Source organism: Somniosus microcephalus, chromosome 22, assembly GCF_052327205.1.
Source record: "Somniosus microcephalus isolate GS21.2 chromosome 22, FLI_Smic_1.0, whole genome shotgun sequence".
NCBI lineage: Eukaryota > Metazoa > Chordata > Chondrichthyes > Squaliformes > Somniosidae > Somniosus > Somniosus microcephalus.
Window position 1 is genome coordinate 22,031,800 of NC_141008.1, and position 20,771 is coordinate 22,052,570.

The 20,771-nt window shown below is 48.1% G+C and overlaps 1 protein-coding gene across 1 annotated transcript in view; it reads left to right on the forward strand.

Moving 5' to 3' along the window:
* The window catches only part of rasa4 (RAS p21 protein activator 4), a 336,682-nt gene that overhangs the window by 299,717 nt on the left and 16,194 nt on the right, over positions 1–20,771 (forward strand). Inside the window, exons 14-16 of the mRNA XM_085964291.1 lie at positions 814–951; positions 14,242–14,386; positions 16,786–16,958. Of these exons, the coding sequence (XP_085820417.1) occupies positions 814–951; positions 14,242–14,386; positions 16,786–16,958 (456 nt within the window). The remainder of the gene's footprint in view (positions 1–813; positions 952–14,241; positions 14,387–16,785; positions 16,959–20,771) is intronic.

Consider the following 20,771-nt stretch of genomic DNA (forward strand, 5'->3'; position numbering starts at 1 on the left):
ATCCCTTGATGCCCTCACTAGTCAGAAATCTATCGACTTCTGTTTTGAATATACCCAATGACTGAGCCTCCACAGCCCTCTGGGGTAGAGAATTCCAAAGATTCACCACCCTCTGTGTGAAGAAATTTCTTCTCATCTCAGTCCTGAATGGTCTACCCTTTATCCTGAGGCTGTGGCCCCTGGTTCTAGACTCCCCAGCCAAGGGAAACATTCTCCCAGCATCCACCCTATCAAGCCCTGTAATAATTTTGTATGCTTCAATGAGATCCCCTCTCATTCTTCTGAATTCAAGAGAATACAGGCCTAGTTCACTCAATTATTTGGTTATTTGGACTGCCAGGGTGACGATAGCTGGAACATTCTTTTGCCTCCTTTCTCTATTTCTTTCCCCAGTGTAACTAAAATGCTTGATTCTGATGAAGCATGTATACCCGAAAAAATAATTGCCTGCTTTTTATTCTCCTTTCAGATGTTTACTGGCCTGCTCTGTGTATTTCCAGCTGGTTTTATTTCAGAACTTTAGCATTTACGGGGTTTCTTTTAAACGCTGTGTTACTGACTCTTCCAGTGGTTAAACACAGTGCCGTGCTTTATGCAGCGAGCTATGATCTGGAATGCGCTGCCTGAAAGGGCGGTGGAAGCAGATTCAATAGTAACTTTCGAAAGGGAGTTGGATATAGACTTGAAAAGAAGAGATTCCCAGGACTATGGAGAAAGAGCAGGGGTGTGGGACGAATTGGAAAGTTCGACCGTAGTGCCAGTGGGCCCAAAGATGTTGCGCTCCTATTAATCCTCCTGTTGCTTTCCGTACAGAACATCAAGTACGTCGCAGTCACCAGCTTTCTGTGCTTACGTTTCTTCTCACCGGCCATCATGTCTCCCAAGCTCTTCTACCTACGCCCTAAACATGCAGACGCACGGACCAGCAGGACGTTGCTGCTTCTGGCCAAGGTGAGGTGTCCTGGGACTCGGTGACTTGACGAAATCTAGTATGAATTAGCCACTTTCAGTTTTTTTTATTCCAATTATTACCGCGTCCTTGCCTGAGTTCATTCTCCTTTTCTTTTCTTCCATTTCCCTGCGCGCCCTCGAGATGATGTAGGTATACGTGTATGAGAATAATTTAGTGGATGGAAAATCGCAATGCGTTCCCGGTGAATGTCACTCCCCGCCAGGAGCAGGGGTCCCGCCCCTGAAAGTCCTGTGTAAGGCCTGGAGTTTCCGCATGATTTCTGTCCAGATAACAGCTTAATCTGGGCAGATCCAAGTCAAATAGCACAAAGGATCGAATTTAGGCATAAATGAGTTAGGCCCATAACTACATTATGCCCAAATGGCTGCGATCTTTTAAGTCAATGAATGATTCATGGAAGACTTCACATTTGGGCTTATGATAATGAGTTTGTTCGGAAAGGTGGGCGCAGTTTCATCTTGGCCAAACGGGCACAGTGTCGGGCACATTTTGGGCGCAATGTGTTAATTGCAGCCCTAATGGAAACTCAAGGCCTTGATCTTGAAACCTGTAGCGTTTGTCAACATTCAAGCACTCTCTGATTTCCCAGGAAATTTCCTTATGCCTGGCACCACATGCAATAAGTCAATCAAAAAGAAATGGCGTAAGTATTAGCTGTCAGGCAGCCATTGCAGGTTACTCATTACAGACCTGAGCTCAGCAAATGGTTGGCATAAAAGACCAGCAAGAACCATAGTGCATGCACTGGAGCTGCATTCGTTTTTATCAGTTTAAAGATGGAAATGTAAATTCGCTTATTCTATCAGGAAGGATTGTGAATCAGAGATAGGCCCACAAAAACAACAACTTGCATTTATATAGCGCCTTTCACATAGTAAAACGTCCCAAGGTGCTTCACACGAGTGTAATCAGACAAAAAAAATTGACAACGAGCCAAAGAACATAAGAAATAGGAGCAGGAGTAGGCCAATCGGCCACTCGAGCCTGCTCCGCCATTCAATAAGATCATGGCTGATCTGATCCTAACCGCCAATCTACTATCACAGAACCATCTCCTGAATCTAACAGAATTAGACACACAAAATAGGAGCAGGATCAGGCTACACGGCCCCTGGGCCCGCTCCGCTACCCACAGGGCCATGACCGATCCGAACCTAGACTCATGTCCAAATTCCTGCCCGCTCCCCATAACCCTTTATTCCCTTTACTTCTAGGAAACTGTCTATTTCTGTTTTAAATTTATGTAATGATGTAGCTTCCACAGCTTTTTGTGGCAGCATATTCCATGGACCTACCACCCTCTGAGTGAAGTAGTTCCTCCTCATCTCAGTTTTGAAAGAGCAGCCCCTAGTTCTAGTTTCACCCATCATCGGGAACATCCTCCCCGCATCCACCCGATCCAACCCCTTCACAATCTTATATGTTTCAATAAGATCGCCTCTCATTCTTCTGAACTCCGATGAGTAGAGTCCCAATCTACTCAACCTCTCCTCATATGTCCATCCCCTCATCCCCGGGATTAACCGAGTGAACCTTCTTTGTACTGACTCGAGAGCAAGTATGTCTTTTCTTAAGTATGGACACCAAAACTGTATGCAGTATTCCAGGTGCGGTCTCACCAATACCTTGTACAACTGAAGCAATACCTCCCTATTTTTATATTCTATCCCCCTAGCAATGAAAGCCAATATTCCATTGGCCTTCTTAATCACTTGCTGCACCTGCATACTAACCTTTTGAGTTTCGTGCACCAGGACCCCCAGATCCCTTTGTACTTCAGTACTTTCCAGTTTCTTGCCATTAAGATAATAACTTGCTCTACGATTTTTCCTGCCAAAGTGCATAACCTCACACTTTCCAGTATTGTATTCCATCTGCCAAATCTCTGCCCACTTACTTAGCCTGTCTATGTCCCCTTGCAGGTTTTTTATGTCCTTCTCACTCACTACTTTCCCTCCCATCTTAGTATCATCTGCAAACTTTGATATGTTACACTCGGTCCCCTCCTCCAAATCGTTAATATAGATTGTAAAGAGTTGGGGACCCAGCACTGACCCCTGTGGAACACCACTAGTTACTGATTGCCAGTCCGAGAATGAACCATTTATCCCAACTCTCTGCCTTCCGTTAGATAGCCAATCCTCTATCCATGCCAGAATATTACCCCCAATCCCGTGATTTTTTATCTTAAGCAATAATCTTTTGTGTGGCACCTTGTCAAATGCCTTTTGGAAGTCTAAATACACTACGTCCACTGGTTCCCCTTTATCCACCCTATATGTTACTTCCTCAAAGAACTCCAGCAAATTTGTCAAACATGACTTCCCCTTCATAAAACCATGCTGACTTTGTCCTATTAAATTATGATTATCCAAATGTCCTGTTACTGTCTCCTTAATAATGGACTCCAATATTTTACCTACCACAGATGTTAGGCTAACCGGTCTATAGTTTCCAGCCTTCTGTCTACTGCCCTTTTTAAATAAGGGCGTTACATTAGCAGTTTTCCAGTCTGCCGGGACCTTTGCTGAGTCCAGGGAGTTTTGGAAAATTATTACCAATGCATCCACAATCCCTACCGCCACTTCCCTCAAGACCCTAGGATGTAAGCCATCAGGTCCAGGTGATTTATCCGCCTTGAGTCCCATTATTTTACCGAGTACCACTTCCTTAGTGATTTTGATCGTGTTTAGCTCCTCCCCCCCTATAACCCCCTGTTTGTCCAGTGTTGGGATATTCTTAGTGTCTTCTACTGTAAAGACTGATACAAAATATTCATTCAGTGTTTTTGCCATCTCCATATTTCCCACCATTAATTTCCCGGTCTCATCCTCTAAGGGACCAACATTTACTTTAGCCACCCTTTTTCTTTTTATATAACTATAAAAACTCTTACTATCTGTTTTTATATTTTTTGCTAATTTACTTTCATAATCTATCTTCCCTTTCTTAATCAATCTTTTTGTTATTTTTTGCTGTCTTTTAAAGTTTCCCCAATCCTCTATCCTCCCACTAGATTTGGCTACCTTATATGCCCTTGTTTTTAGTCGAATACTATCCTTAATTTCTTTACTTAGCCACGGATGGCTGTCTTTTCTTTTACACCCTTTTCTTCTCAGTGGAATATATATTTTTTGGAAGTTGTAAAATAACTCCTTAAATGTATCGTCTTACCCTTTAATCTATTTTCCCAATCCGCTCTACTCAATTCCGCTCTCATACCTTCATAGTCTCCTTTATTCAAGCTTAGCACGCTTGTTTGAGATCCAACCTTCTCACCCTCTAATTGAATATGGAATTCAACCATGTTATGGTCACTCATTCCAAGGGGATCCTTTACTAGGACATTTTTAATTAATCCTGTCTCGTTACACAGGACCAGATCTAAGGTTGCTTGCCCCCTGGTCAGTTCAGTTACATACTGCTCAAGAAACCCATCCCTAATACACTCAATGAACTCATCCTCAAGGCAGCCCTGCCCAATTTGATTTGTCCAATTAATATGATAGTTAAAATTCCCCATAATTATAGATGCTCCCTTATTACAAGCCTCAACTATTTCCTGATTGATACTCCGTCCAACAGAGTTGCAACTGTTCAGAAGCCTATAGACTACGCCCACTAGTGTTTTTTTCCCCTTATTATTCCTTACCTCCACCCAAACTGTTTCATTATCCTGATCTTTTGACCCAATATCATTTCTCTGTATTACAGTGATTCCTTCCTTTATTAACATAGCCACCCCACCTCCCCTTCCTTCCTGCCTGTCCTTCCTGATCGTTAAACAACCTGGTATGTTTAATTCCCAGGCATTGTCACCCTGCAGCCATGTTTCTGTAATGGCCACAAGATCATACCCATATGTAGTTATTTGTGCCATTAACTCGTCTATTTTCTTACAAATGCTACGTGCATTCAGATAGACAACTTTCAAATATGTTTTGTGACACTTAGTTCCTGCTTTTGCCCTTTTTATTACTTTACCTTTTACTCCATACCTTCTGCCCCTTCCTGACATGCTCTGGTATTTAATTTCCCCACTGCTACCTAAGTCTATGACCTTCTCTGTTGTCATTTTTATTATTTGCTCTCGAGGAACCTCCCCCCCACTAGTTAGTTTAAAGCCCTCTCTACAGCCCTAGCTATATGATCCGCCAGGACTCTAGTCCCAGCACTGGCCAAGTGAAGCCCGTCCCAACGGAACAGCTCCCTCCTGCCCCAGTACTGGTGCCAGTGTCCCAGGAAGCAAAACCCATTTCTCCCACACCAGTCTTTGAGCCACGCATTTAACTCTCTAATTTTATTTGTCCTAGCCAAATTCGCTCGTGGCTCAGTACCCTTGAGGTTCTGTTTTTTAATTTGACCCCGAGCTGCTCATACTCCTTTAACAGAACCGGCTTCCTAGTCCTATCTACGTCGTTTGTACCAACATGGACCACGACAACTGGATCCACCCCGTCCCACTGCAAGTTTCTTTCCAGCCCAGAGGAGATGTCCTTAACCCTGGCACCGGGTAGGCAACACAGCCTTCGGGACTCTCGCTCTCGGCTGCAGAGAACTCTATCTATCCCCCTAATAATACTATCCCCTACCACTACAACATTTCTATTTACTCCCCCCTCTTGAATGGCCCCCCGTTCCACGGTGCTGTGGCCAGGTTGCTCATCCTCCCTGCAGTCCCTGCTCCTGTCCCCACAGTGAGTAAGAACCTCGAACCTGTTGGTCAAGAGCAAGGGCTGCGGCTCCTCCAGCTCTACCTCCTGGATCCCCGTACCTGCCTCACTCGTAGTCACACCGTCCTGTCCCTGACCATGGGCTACATCTGAATTACTTAACTTCATAGGTGTGACCACCTCCTGATACAGAGAGTCCAGGTACTTCTCCCCCTCCCTGATGTGTCGCAGTGTCTGAAGCTCAGACTCCAGCTCATCAACACGGAGCTGGAGTTCCTGTAGCAGCAGACACTTGTCACAGACGTAATCACCGTGAGCCTCAATGGGGTTCACCGGCTCCCACATCTCGCAACAGTAACACATCACCTGCTCCATTCTATGTAATTAATTAAATTTTTTATTGTTAGTTATGGACACCCTCTGCCCGATTTTAGATGCTAGTATCCCCTTTAATTAATTGGATTTAAATTAAATCAACCTCTCTAGTTACACCAGTTAAATGGTTTACCAACAGTCACTCTGCACCAGAAAGGCCTTGGTACACCACAGCAACCTGAAAAACTATAAACCACAGACTTAAAGTTTTAAAACAAGAGAAATACTCCAACCAATCACCTACCTGTTTTGTGGTGACGTCACACCTTGAATACTTTTTACCTCTCTCCTTGCCTGAGATTGGAGATTGGTACGCCTACCTGAGCCTCTGGGGCCTCTTGTAGTCGCTCTGCCGCGCTGCTCCGCCTCCACCCGCTGCCGATGCCGCAGAGGCCTACCTGAGCCTCTTGGGGCCTCTTGTAGTCGCTCTGCCGCGCTGCTCCACCCCCACCCGCTGCCGATGCCACACTGAGGCCTACCTGAGCCTCTGGGGCCTCTTGTAGTCGCTCTGCCGCACTGCTCCGCCTCCACTCGCTGCCGATGCCGCACTGAGGCCTACTTGAGCCTCTGGGGCCTCTTGTAGTCGCTCTGCCACGCTGCTCTGCCTCCATCCGCTGCCGATGCCGCACTGAGGCCTACCTGAGCCTCTGGGGCCTCTTGTAGTCGCTCTGCCGCGCTGCTCCGCCTCCAAGGAGACATTAGGACAGATGACCAAAAACTTGGTCAAAGAGGTAGGTTTTAAGGAGGGTCAAAGGAGGAGGGCGAGGCGGAGAGGCTTATGGAGGGAATTCCAGAGTTTAAGGCCTAGGCAACTGAAGGCACGGCCGCCAAATGGTGAAGCGATGAAAATCGGGGATGTGCAAGAGGCCAGAATTGGAGGAGCACAGAGATCGCGGAGGGTTGTAGGGCTGGAGGAGGTTACAGAGATAGGGAGGGGCGAGACCGTGGAGAGATTTGAACAGAAGGATGCCAATTTTTAAATCGAGGCAGTTGAGTACCAGGAGCCAATGAAGGTCAGCGAGCACAGGGGTGATGGGTGAACGGGACTTGGTGCGAGTTAGGATATGTCAATACAAAAGGAGAGAAATGTGGAACAGACTACCAGCTTGGAACAAGAACCTGTGATGGGACTGAAAAAAAGGTTGCGCTAAAGTTCCTTTCAGTAAAGAGGATTCAGGGTTATTGTCAGAAATGCGTCACGATAATCTTGTGCGAAGTTGGAGGGTTGGGCCGATGAACCAATGATCTTCTGCCTAAATGTGTAACTAGGTAACACTGTAGCCCTGTCTCTAACCCAGGATCAATGGATTGACCCTGCAAGCTTGCCACCAGGACACACTTAACAAGGAGAGGCATTTTTTCCATTAGAGTTTGTTTCATCACTCTGGTCAGATCCAGACCCTGCTCGCCCTCTTTATAATTATGGGAGGAATCAACATATCGAGAGCCAGTTCAACGTCATGCTGCAGGAGCCATGAAAGATGGTTGACTCTCTTCAATTAAATGGGCCAAAATTACTGGGTATTTTCTAGGAGTGAGAGGCCTGGTACCCCGGTTTTTGTGTTGTAGTCTCAGTCCTGGCACATAAGCATAAAGCTCTGCACTGCACAGCAACTGAAGGAGTTGCAGGTAAATTGGAATGTGGGGAGGTTGGAGAAGCTGGGGTTGTTCTCCTTAGAGCAGAGAAGGTTAAGGGGAGATTTAATAGAGGTGTTCAGAATTATGAGGGGTTTTGATAGAGTAAATAAGGAGAAACTGTTTCTACTGGTGGTTGGGTTGTGTTATGTATTGTGTGTTCTATTGTGTGTTCTCCTCCCACCTGTGGTGGCGCTGTCACAGGAGATAAATGGTTAGGTGTTCTGTTAAGTTTAGCTCTCTTTGTTCGGAACTTTCCAGAACTTTCTTTCCTTCCAATAAAGCACTTCATGTTTGAATCTCTGAGTTCTGAGTCCTAAATTGTGTCTAGGTAGAAAGGTACTGACACAACAAGTGGCAACGAGGAGCGGATGAATCTGCGTACGTTACGGGTGCAGTGAGTAAACAGAAAATTTAATTTGAAACATGAGATGGCTACTATATTAGGAAACATCGGTGATTTTGATGAAAATGTGGAGCAATGGAGCGCTTATACAGAACGTTTTGACTATTTTGTATTGGCGAATACGGTGGCAAATGAAAAGGTCGTGCCTACCTTTTTGAGTGTAATCGGGCCGAAGACATTCAATTTACTTCGCAGCCTCGTGCAACCAGATAAGCCAGGAACTAAAACATATAAGCAACTAGTAGAAATTCTTGGAGCACATTTTTCACCAAAACCTCTGGTTATTGCTGAGAGATTTAGATTTCATAAACGGAATCAAGAGGAGGGGGAATCAGTGACGATGTTTATTGCTGCTTTAAAAAGGTTGTCGGAACACTGCCAGTTCAAGGAGGTGCTGAATGACACCATTAGAGACAGACTTGTGTGTGGTCTGCAAAATGCAGCCACACAGAAGCGCCTTCTTACTGAGGACAACCTTACTCTTGAAAAGGCCATTGAAGTTAGTGTCTCCATGGAGATGGCAGAAAAGGAGGCTCACCAGTTGAGTTCAACAGGGAGAGTTCACAAGGTGTCGTCTGAGCCTAAAGGTGCGCGGAACGGCACATGTTACCGTTGTGGGAAAACGGGCCATCACGCTAATGACTGCTGGTGTACGGAGCTGGAATGCCGAAATTGTGGCAAAAAGGGTCACATTGAACGCGCCTGTAGAGGTAAAAAAAGAACAGACAGAGCTGGGAAGCATGGAAGCAAAATGTCTGTATTTGGACAAGAGAGGAAAAAGAGTGTTCATTCAGTGCAGTATGATGGAACAAGCAAAACAGAGGGGAGCGACACCTCTGAGGAGGAAGAGGTGCACATACTGACGGTTGCAGGTGATTTAAATGGCTACTGGGTGTCACCACTGGTGGAGGGACAATCAGTGCGGATGGAGGTGGACACAGGCGCGGCTGTGTCCCTTGTTTCAGACACTGTCTACAACAAAATGCTAAAGCATCTTACCCTTCAGCCAAAAAACATTGTGCTAAAGACGTATACCGGCGAACCTGTGGCCATGAGAGGCGTCATTGAAGTGACAGTTAAATTGAACGGACAGACTGCAAAACTGCCACTATATGTGGTAAAGGGAAATTACCCATCACTACTGGGACGTGCGTGGCTAGAGAAAATCACGCTGGACTGGCCTGCAGTCCGCATGATGTCAAAAGGGGAGTCAGGTCTGACTGCAGTGTTAAACAAACATGCAGAACTCTTCAATGGGGAACTTGGGAGCATGAAAAAGATCAGCGTGAGACTGGACATTAAACCTGACAGCAAGCCAAAGTTTCACAAAGCCCGACCTGTACCCTATGCAATTAGGCCAAAAGTTGAGGCTAACTTGGAGGCCTTAATCGAGAATGGAGTCCTGGAGCCTGTGAGCGTGAGCAAATGGGCCACACCCATTGTTCCTGTCCTGAAAAAGGATGGATCTGTTCGAATCTGCGGGGATTTTAAAGTGACTATTAACCCGGTGCTGCCTGCGGAACAGTACCCAATTCCCCTCATTGATGATGTTTTTACGGGCCTGGCCGGAGGGCAAAAGTTCAGCAAAATAGACTTATGCCAGGCTTATCTACAAATGCATGTCGATGACAAATCAAAGGAGCTGCTGACAATTGTGACACACAAGGGGCTATACAGGTACTGCCGCCTTCCGTTTGGAATGACGTCGGCCCCTGCTCTATTCCAAAGGGCAATGGATCAGATTTTGAGTGGACTGCCAGGAGTCCAGTGCTACCTGGACGACATCCTTGTCACTGGGACAAATGAGGAGGATCATCTTCTGAACGTGGATGCGACACTACAACGACTGAAAGAGTACGGACTCAGAGTTCGTAAAGACAAATGTGAATTCTTTCAGTCTTCAGTTGAGTACCTGGGGCATGTGATTGACGCTACTGGCCTGCATAAGGCGCCGTCAAAGGTCAAGGCGATCGTGGAGGCCCCAGCACCCCAGAATGTGAGCCAGTTACGTTCATTTCTGGGGCTACCTAACTACTATGGGAAGTTTATTCCAGATTTAGCAACATTGCTGAAGCCGTTACATCAGTTGCTATGTCAAGGCAAAACATGGAAATGGACTGAACTGTGCAACGAAGCTTTCGCCCAAGCAAAGAAAGCATTGCTGAAATCGGAGGTCCTGACACACTTCGACCCAAAGCTACCCGTGCAGCTAGCATGTGATGCATCACCATATGGTGTGGGAGCAGTCATATCCCACATCATGCCTTCGGGTGAAGAGAAACCTATCGCCTTCGCATCACGCACCTTGAACAAGGCCGAGAGTAACTATGCGCAGATCGAGCGCGAGGCCTTGGGAATCGTTTTTGGAATTCGAAAATTTCATCAGTACCTGTTTGGGAGAAGGTTCACACTCCTGACGGACCACCGTCCATTGACTTCAATCTTCGGGCCCCACACCGGAATTCCGTCTCTCGCTGCAAGCAGGGTGCAAAGGTGGGCTTTACTATTGTCAGGACACACATACGACATCAAATATCGCAAATCAGACTTGCACGGCAACGCAGACGGTCTCTCGAGGCTACCCTTGCCTGTTACTCCCCCAGAGCCTCGTCAGATAGACATCTTCTACTTTAGACAAGTGGAGGGAGCACCTGTCACTGCAGTTCAGGTGCGAAGGTACACCCGCAACGATCCAGTCCTGTCTGAGGTGATGGACGATGTCATTCGAGGGAGAGCTATAGGAGATTCTCCTAGTTTGAAACCTTACGTTTCAAAAAGAAATGAGCTCTCCGTCCAGGCAGGTTGTCTTCTTTGGGGACGCCGTGTCATCATTATGCCACCTCTGAGGGAACCTATACTGCAACAACTTCATACAGGCCACAGTGGGATGGTTCGGATGAAGGAAATGGCAAGAAGCTACTTCTGGTGGCCAGGTCTCGATGGGAATATTGAGGAGAAAGCCAAAACATGTTCCCCATGTCAAAGGGTCCGGAATGTTCCACAGCTGGCAACCCTACACCCCTGGGATTGGCCTGCAGAAGTGTGGCAACGAGTACATGTGGACTTCGCCGGTCCTTTCGAAGAGAAGATGTTTATGGTGGTTGTGGACGCTCGTAGCAAGTGGCCAGAGGTCGCTGTGATGAGGTCTACCACGGCAGAGAAAACAATTGAGAAACTTGGTGAGATGTTCAGCCGTTATGGCTCACCGGAACAACTCATAAGTGACAACGGTCCACAATTTGTATCACAGGAGTTTGCAACCTTCCTGCATGTGAATGGTGTCCAACACATCAGGTCTGCGCCCTATCATCCCTCTACTAACGGCCAGGCAGAAAGGTTTGTGCAAACTTTGAAGCACGCCTTGAAGGCATCGCAAGGTCAGGGCTTAATCCACCAACGTCTGAACAGCTTCCTGTTGTCCTACAGGAACGAGCCGTATGCCACAACCAAAACTTCCCCCGCTTCGCTCATGATGAAGAGGCAGTTGCGGACAAGTTTTGACTTACTCAAACCTCCAAGGGCAGAACAGGTTGTCCATTGTCAACAACAAGCTCAAGTTGAAAAGAGAGGGAAAAGAGCCAAGGAGAGATGGTTTCACCCTGGAGAGCACGTCCTAGCTCGAAACTACAACACTGGACCGAAATGGGTTCCTGCTACGGTGATCGCGCAGACGGGCCCTGTGTCTTACACGGTTGAGACTGCTGAGGACATCGTCTGGAGAAGACACACAGATCAACTGTTGCTAGGAGCAGAGACAGCCACAGAGGCTCCAACGGCTGGTTAGCCTGAACTGTTTCCGGATGATACCACAAACCAGCATCCTTTGCCACAGTGCTCTTCTCCAACACAGGAAGTCAAAGAGACTGTTCCACCTGTGCAAACTCCTGACTTTCAACTGACACAGGCACCTTCTCCATCCAGGCCTGTGTCAATGCCTACTGCTGTGGAAGCCAGCGATGACCGCCGGTATCCTGTCAGAGAGCGGCGGCCTCCAAGACGCTTGGATCTGTAGGCTTAGCAACTTACCCACAAGACTGGGGCAGAATAAACCCCAGGGTAAAGTCTACCTCTACCCTAGGTTCGTTGAGTGCATTGAAAGTAACTTACCTGTTGAGGAATAATGTGGACCTTCCATTTAAGAGGGGAGGAAATGTTATGTATTGTGCGTTCTATTGTGTGTTCTCCTCCCACCTGTGGTGGCGCTGTCACAGGAGATAAATGGTTGGGTGTTCTCTGTTAAGTTTAGCTCTCTTTGTTCGGAACTTTCCAGAACTTCCTTTCTTTCCAATAAAGCACTTCATGTTTGAATCTCTGAGTTTTGAGTCCTAAATTGTGTCTAGGTAGAAAGGTACCGACACAACAGGTTGGTAAATAGAGGACACAGATTTAAGATAAGTGGCAAGTGAACCAGAGGGGTGGTGAGGAGATGTTATTTACGCAGCAAGTTGTTGTGATCTGGAATGCACTGCCTGAAAGTGTAGTGGAAGCAGATTCCATAGTAACTTTCAAAGGGAGTTGGATATATACTTGAAAAAGAAAAGTATGTAGGGCTATAGGGAAAGAGAGGGGGAGTGGGACTAATTGGGTAACTCTTTCAAAGAGCCGGCACAGGCATGATGGGCTGAATGGCCTCCTTCTGTGCTGCATCATTTTATGATTCTATAGGCAGCCCACAATCAGAACATGTGCCACACTCCAAAGAAAAAACAAGGCTGAGACAGACAACATAAATGCACCAAACATCCCATGATAACATCAAAAACACACACATCATTTGACATTTACAGAATTGACTGGCTCAGTAAGTATTTATAGAATGAAGATGATTCTATAACATTGTGTTTATGTTTAAATAGAAAATGATGTGCAACATGACCGTGCACACATTAAACTGACTTAAAGAGTAATGAACTATTAAAAGGTCAGACATTTTAGGTGAATCAGTCAAAGACGAGCATAATTAGTGCCTCTTGTGCCAAGAGTACAGAGCACAAAAGCACAACAAGCACAAACATGGTGAGAAGAATCAAACAGTGGGAGAAGCTTGTATAGTAATGAACAGGAACATCAGAACCAGATCATCAGGAAGCACAGACCACGTAACAGCACCAACAAAATGTGGCTTTGTTGAAAGGGAATATTTGACCCTTTACCAACATCACTAAAAACAGATGGGCCCAGAAATTCGGGTCGGGGGCTTCCCGCGGGTGCAAGCCTCCGACCTGCACTTACCTAGCGCGCCGGCCGTTGTGCTGTGGGCCCCCGTGGGATTCCGATCCTGGGCCGCCTCCAACTGCCGGCGCGCAGTGCTTGCGTATCCCAGGGGCGCAGTTAGTTCGAAGCGTCCCCTGGGATCACATGGGCCAAGGAGAGCCAATGGTAGCAGGGAATGCCTATTCATAAATTTGACAGGAAGAGCTGTCAAAACTATAAATACAATTCAGCCCCAAAACATAACTAAAACTTCAAATACATTTTTTTTTAAAATCACATTTTTAAAATAACTATAAATTACATAAAATAACTATTTTAAACAATAATTTAAATTTTTGAAAAAATTAATTACAGTTTCTAACGGGGCTAAAAATAAACTTACCTTGCTTTAAAGTATTTAAAAATAATAAACCTGTGGAAAAAATGTTTTAATTTTACTTAATTCACCACTTACCTTGTTAAAAGCAGGCCTTGCGACTGCTTTTTAAAAGCGTAACTGCTGGAGACTTACCCTCCCGGAGAAACCTGCAAAAACAACGTAAGTTCCAGGCGCACGCGCTGCCTCTCCGGCGCACGCGTTCCACCTGTGAACCCCTTCCTTTAAGGGAACGGAAGTTCTGGTTTCCCGCGCATGCGCAGTGCATGCACGAAACCGGCACTTTCGTTGGGCCTATGCGTGAGTACCCAGCACGTACTCACCCGTGGGGACCCGAATTTCTGGGCCATGATCTGGTCCTCATCACATTGCTGTTTGTGGGAGCTTGCTGTGTGCAAATTGGCTGCCACGTTTCCTACATTACAACAGTGACTACACTTCAAAAGTACTTCATTGGCTGTAAAGCGTTTTGGGATGTCCTGAGGTCATGAAAGGTGCTACAGAAAGGCAGGTTCTTTTTTTCCTTTTTACATCATTCTTTGACAACGAATGGCATAAAGAGCAGACTGTACAACCTTCTGTCTTGTAGGCAATCCAAAGTATTGGCAACATGGATGCCAACGTAGCCCGGGGGAAGGAAATCTGGATGGCACCACTGCAGCCCCATATTCTCCAAGGAGCCACGCTCTTTAAAGACTTCATCATCAAGCTAATTGACATTGAGGAGGATGAAGGTGAATACATTCAGAACTCTGTAAAGATGCATTTCACTGAAACAATGCATTAATCAATCTTCAGGTACTGGCGTTGACTAATCAACTACCTATTGTCTTCATTGATAGATCCATTGGATAATGTGGGATGTATGGATATAGGCCCATTCTTTTGATCTTCCTGCCTATTCAACAAGAAACGGCGTCTGATTAATTTTCCATTCAGAGCAAGAATTATAACTAATCACAACTTAAGCAATCAAACAGTATAACAGTGTGATTGGTAGGGTCGCTCAGAATCTTAGCAACTTACCATGGCAACAGTGCGCATCATACTTCCCCTTCCCCCCCACATTGAAAATTGCCATCTTAAGGGAAAAAAAAAATTCGCTAAGAGAGGAAAACTGTGCAAACCACGAATCAGGCTTCAGCGCCCAAATTCCCGATATATCCTCCTGCTTGGTGAAGCTCTGTGTTGGGAGTGCTAAATAATTTTTTTTTTAAATTGACCCCATAGTCTGTTAGCAATCCTAGCCTGATGGGCAGGTGACGATGCAGGGTATGGAGGATGCCACATGGTCCCTTGTGGGATCTCATGTTGAAACAGATCGTGGGATCTAACCAGACGATGGCTGATTAATCTTGTCAACATTTCGCAGTGTTTGAAGCAGATGATGACGAACGGGCCGTACGTTATATTTACACCCGGCTCTGTGCTGTGATTCTGCTGGAACCCTGGCAGTCGTGGCTGAATCCTTGCAGTAGATGAGGTCGAACAGGATTTAAATTCAAGTTTTCATTTTTTTAAATCAAAATGGGAGAGAGAGAAAACAGGTAAAAGGGGCGATTGAGCAAGCAGAATTAAATTATTCATAATTTTGAACTGAAGTTGTGGTTTCAAGTGTTGCAGTTCTGCAATTTTGTAGTTCTGGTTTGTCACGCTGCTTGTCCGACATCCAGTATTGGATAAGCAGAAATTTCTTCCAACTAAATTTTGGGAAGTCTTCGCCACAAACTCCTTTCCCTGGCCATTGACTGAGGCTGAACCAGACTGTTCCCAACCGTGGAGTCCTATTTGACCCCGAGATGAGCTTCTAACCACATATCCACTCTATCACCAAGCCTGCCTACCTCTACCTCCATAACATCGCCCGACTCTGCCCCTGCCTCAGCTCATCTGCTGCTGAAACCCTCATCCATACCTTTGTTACCTCCAGACTCGACTATTCCAGCACTCCCCTGGCCGATCTCCCACCTTGCACCCTCCGTAAACTTGAGCTCATTCAAAACTCGGCTGCCTGTGTCCTAACTCGCACCAAGTCCCGCTCACCCATCACACCTGTGCTCGCTGACCTACACTGGCTCCCGGTCCTCAAGTGCCTCGATTTTTAAATTATCATCCTGGTGTTCAAATCCTTCTGTGGCCTCGCCCCTCCCTATCTCTGTAACCTCCTCCAGCCCCACAACCCTACAAGATTTCTGCACTCCTCCAAATCTGGCCTCTTGCACAGCTCTGATTTTCATCGCTCCAGCATTGGTGGCCGTGTCTTCAGCTGCCTAGGCCCCAAGTTCTGAATTCCCTCCCGAAACCTCTCCACCTCTCTATCCTCCGTTAAAACCCTCCTTAAAACCTACCTCTTTGACCAAGTTTTTGGTCATCTGTCCTAATATCTTCTTATGTGGCTCGGTGTCAACTTTTGTTTGATAACGCTCCTGCGAAGCCTCTTAGGAAATTTTACTACATTAAGGCGCTATATAAATGCAAGTTGTTATTGTTATTGGAATGCTGCAGTGATAGGAGGAATTGCAAAATTATTCATCCCAGTGTGACAAGCAGGGACCTGGGTCTGTTGGGGGTCACTGACACTTCCCCCCGCCCTCCCCCCCCCCCCCCCGTCCCCTCTCCCCTTTAATCTGCTAATTTCTCCTGAAGGCATTGAGTCGTGATGTCACAGTTCCACAGGCGCTGATCCTTCTCTGGTAACTCCTTGAGTGGTCATTCTTCATGTTTGAGCCTAGGCAGCGTTCGTTGCCTGGCTATTCAAGCGTGGGAAGCATCACAACCTGATACAAACATGGTTCCAGTAAAGGCCTCTATAGCGATCAATAAGATGGACCCCGGGTGGACTTTGCCCTCCCTCATCGAAGGCAGCTGAGGCCAGTTGCAGTGTCACTACTGGCAGGTGTTTGGGCCATAGTATTTTGCTGGAGGGGGAAGCCAGTAGGAGAGGCTCTCTGGCACGCCCCCTGCTGAAGGGTTAATACAACAGCGCTGGCAAAGGCTGGGAGAAGGTCACCCATCTGGCCTCTCAGTTTGGGAGGGTCCACAATGCAGAAGGGTAAAGAGTGGAAAGGGGCTTCTCTGCAGTTGGTGAATCAAAATCCACCAGTCAGTCCTTTTGGTGCCTGCTTCTTTTCAGAACTGGAATCCCAGAAACGAGTGACGCTGCAAACAACATCCACCATTAAAGAAGGATATTTATTAATGCACAGAGCCAAGGAGAGGGGAATCTTAACATCGTCTCACTTCAAAAAGCATTATTTTTGCTTAAATTATGATGTACTCTCTTATGCCAAAATGTCTAATGCAAAGGTATGTGATTTTTTCCAAGAGTTTTAATATTGTATTGAAGCTAATGTAGGAGCCACTGTCTGACTTAAGACCTCACCCTCTGTCTAACACAACCCTTGGTTATAAGTTCTTCAATAAACCAGGCTACACATAATACACGGCTTACCACAATATTCACCTCCGGGTATCAGGTCATACCCTCTCCATAACACTAACATTCTCCAATACCCCACTGAACATCCAATACTATTGACTTCCTCACTACTGGAGAACCCTGAAAAGATGTCCTCTTCCTAACATGCCCCTCCGCATGGTTCCTCTCTGAGATGAAGGCATATCCTTGAGACTGTCCAAAACAGGCTCCCAAACCTACGACCCCCACCACCTAGAAGGACGCGGGCAGCAGGCACAGGGAACACCACCAATGTTCCCTTTAAGCCGTGCGGACACGCAGCGCTGCAGGGGTCCCGTACAGCCGGCTTGCAGGCTCTTAAATAGAAAAAAACCGCGCATGCACGGTATTCTGAAAGGGTCGTGCGGTCCCCCCAAACATTACAGGGAGCATTGAGCACCACCACCTCCAAGTTCCCCTTCAAATCACACACCATCTTGACTAGAAAATATATCGCCGTCCCTTCATCGCCAGCGGGTCAAAATCCTAGAATTCACTGCCTAACAACCTTCACCACACGGACTGCAGCGGTTCAAAATGGCTCACCGCCACCTTCTCAAGGGCAACTAGGGCTGGGCAATAAATGCCGGCCAACGCCCATATTCAGAGAATTAGGGGGAAAAATTCGGTATCGTCCCGTGCGGTGTGCAAAGTTTAACGCCAGGCGCAAATTATCACCACCTCCAGCGATATTGGGTACCTGCGCCCCTGAAGGCGATTGCGGCGCTAAATCAGGCGCTGCACAACAGTCTTAAGGCGCTAACCCGGCGGCGCGACGCAATATCTCCGCGGGCGGGCGCAGCGCAGGTGCTGTCAATAATCGAGTGCAGCCAGACACGCTGGCCCCGGACAGCTCTTAAAGGGACAGATCGATCATCATCTCCAGCCACACCCTGCACATCGGAGGCCTCAAACTCGGCGGTAACCTACCTGTGGCGTCAACAACTGCCTGAACATGGAGAGGGCCAGGGAGAGAGCGCAGCGCTTCAGCGAGGGGGCATTGGATGCTCTGGTTGGCGCGGTGGCGCGCAGGCGATCTGTACTCTACCCAGAGAATGGCAGGAGGCCTCAGCACAGCGACTATCGCAGAGCTTGGAGGGAGGTTTCCAACAGAGTCACCTCCAGCAGCATGGTTCCCAGGACTCCTGTGCAATGCAGGAAGAAGTTCAACGACCTCACTCGGGTCGTCAGGGTGAGTGCCTTTTTCAGAATCATCTCCATCCCTCCATCTGGACCTCACTTTATGGCCAGAGGGTGTGCAAAGCCCCAATGGCCAGCTGTCATCCAGCACCCATGGCCCTTTCTGGAAACACACACGCACATTCAGCTCTGTGCATAATGTAAGGGCTCCTGGACCATGGGAGGCATGTCATCCCAGATCAGGGCAGCATAATGTAAGGGCTAATCGACCATGGGAGGCATGTCATCCCAGATCAGGGCTGCAGGTTTCCTCACACCCCGTCCTTTCTCTTGCAGGCCAAGCTAGCCCATAATAGAAGGCAACAGCATCGGACCGGAGGAGGCCGGCCTCACCTGCAGACCCTCACAGACCTGGAGGAGCGAGTCCATCAGATTGTGGCAAGCCGGATGATTGGCCCCGTCGCCTCTGGAGATGCCGACCCCATTGTGGACAGCAATGGTAAGGTCATCACCTTTTTGACCTCTCTCCTTCCACTTGTTCCCCACACCAACATGCTTTTTCACTCTCGAGCCAACTCAGAGCATTGCAGCACTCATGCATCCCTTGCTGCCACCCTGTCCTTTCGCTAAAGCCACTCTTGAACCTCCCTGCTTTCAGATGCTGCATCACCAGCTCGGGAGGCGGGCCCTCAAGCTGCCAGTGCGAGTGACTCTGGAGGCGACGAGGAGGAGGAAGCCAGACCATCCGTGCCACCCTCAGGCGAGCCAGCCCATGTCCAGACTGGGGAGACGCTTTCCCTGGAGGGGAGCGGGGGGGAATGGTCTGAGGAGGATGCAGCTCCAGGACCCAGCGGCCTGCAGAAACGCAAGGGGTGTAAGGAATCTCGTGGGCACCATCTCCCCGGAGGGCGAGTCGGGCCGCGAGTGCTGCTGCACAGAACGCAGAAGAGGTGCGTGCCCTCGCAGAAATGAGCGCCCAGGCTGGGCAGAGGCACACTGAGCTCATGGCTGCAGTGGCAAGGATGCCCGATTCCATTGAGACACTGGCAAGTAGTGTCCAAGACTTCGGCGCAGCACAGGCAAGGAGTGTGCAGGACTTCGGCGCAGCACAGGCAAGGAGTGTGCAGGACTTCGGCGCAGCACTGGCATGGATTGTCCAGGACTTCGGCGAAGCACTGGCACCTGCCACGCAAATGCTGAGTGCTGCCACGCAGTCAGTGGCTGGTCTCATGCAGACGCAGATTGAGGCCACGCGAGCACTGACTGCTGCCACCCTCGCTGGATCGGGCAGGATTCCCCGGGGCCCTCACCGCGCCACAGCAGGCCAGCAATCTGTGCACCAGCCGATTGCTGCGCATGCTGCAGTGCTGCCCCGTCAGAGTGCCAGTGTGTCGGCCGACCAGGGAGCTGCTGTCCGCTCTCAGGATGACAGCATTCCTGATGCCACCATGGCACTTCTCCACTGCAGCTGCCACCACCTGTAGGACAGACTGCTGCCGCCCATGCAGAGTTGGAGCAGTCAGCAGCCGGGCCCTCCAGGCCCAGAGCTGGTCCAGGCTGTCCCTCAAGGGCATCTGCGGTCTCAGTTTCTGACAGTCAGCAGGCCTCCCCCAACCTTGCTGCAGCCACTGGGATCCCATTACGGAGGAGCTGCAGGGCGGGAAGGGGGCAATTCTGCAAGGGAAGCAGCTCACCATCGAGGGGCAAAAAGTAGGAGGTGTTGCTAAATTATGTTATTTCTTTCATTCAAGGCCGAGGATGCTGGTCTGAATGTTAGTTATGTTTTGGACATTGTCTCCCGGGTGTGAGAGCCAGTTATGTTTTGGACATTGTCTCCAGGGTGTGAGAGTCAGTTATGTTTTGGACATTGTCTCCAGGGTGTGAGAGCCAGTTATGTGGCAGTCTGTTTGTTTTGGTGTTTGTTTCCATTGCTTTGTCATGCAGGAAGGATACACAGTTTGTTAAATAAAGAAGTTTATTTATTCACAATGTCCATGTCTGTTCTTTGCACAAATTGTTGTCTTGACCGGCTTAGGGGTAGCAGAACGGTTCCATTCATGTTCTTGGAATGGCAGAAAGCATTTCCTCAGAGGGGCCTAGAAGCGACTTGCTATAAGCCTCTGATGGACAGCCCTTGCAGTTTGTGCCTCCCTCCCGTCTTGGTGCTGCTCCTCCTCCTCCTCCTCTGCTGGTGCTTCAATGTCTGGTGGCATTGGCTGGGTCCTGAGGATTGCCAGGTTATGCAGCATGCAACACACAACCACGAAGTGGGAGACTCGCTCAGGTGAGTACTGAAGGGCTCCTCCGGAATGGTCCAGACAGCGGAACCATTGCTTCAGCACGCCGATTGTGTGCTCCACGATGTTCCTGGTCGCTTGATGGCTCTCGTTGTATCGTTCTTCAGCAGGGGTGCTGGGTGAACGGAGCAGGGTCAGCAGCCAGGGGCACAGAGGATAGCCCTTGTCCCCAAGAAGCCAGCCTCCTGGGTGAACCGGGGCCTCGAAAAGGTCTGCCACAGAAGT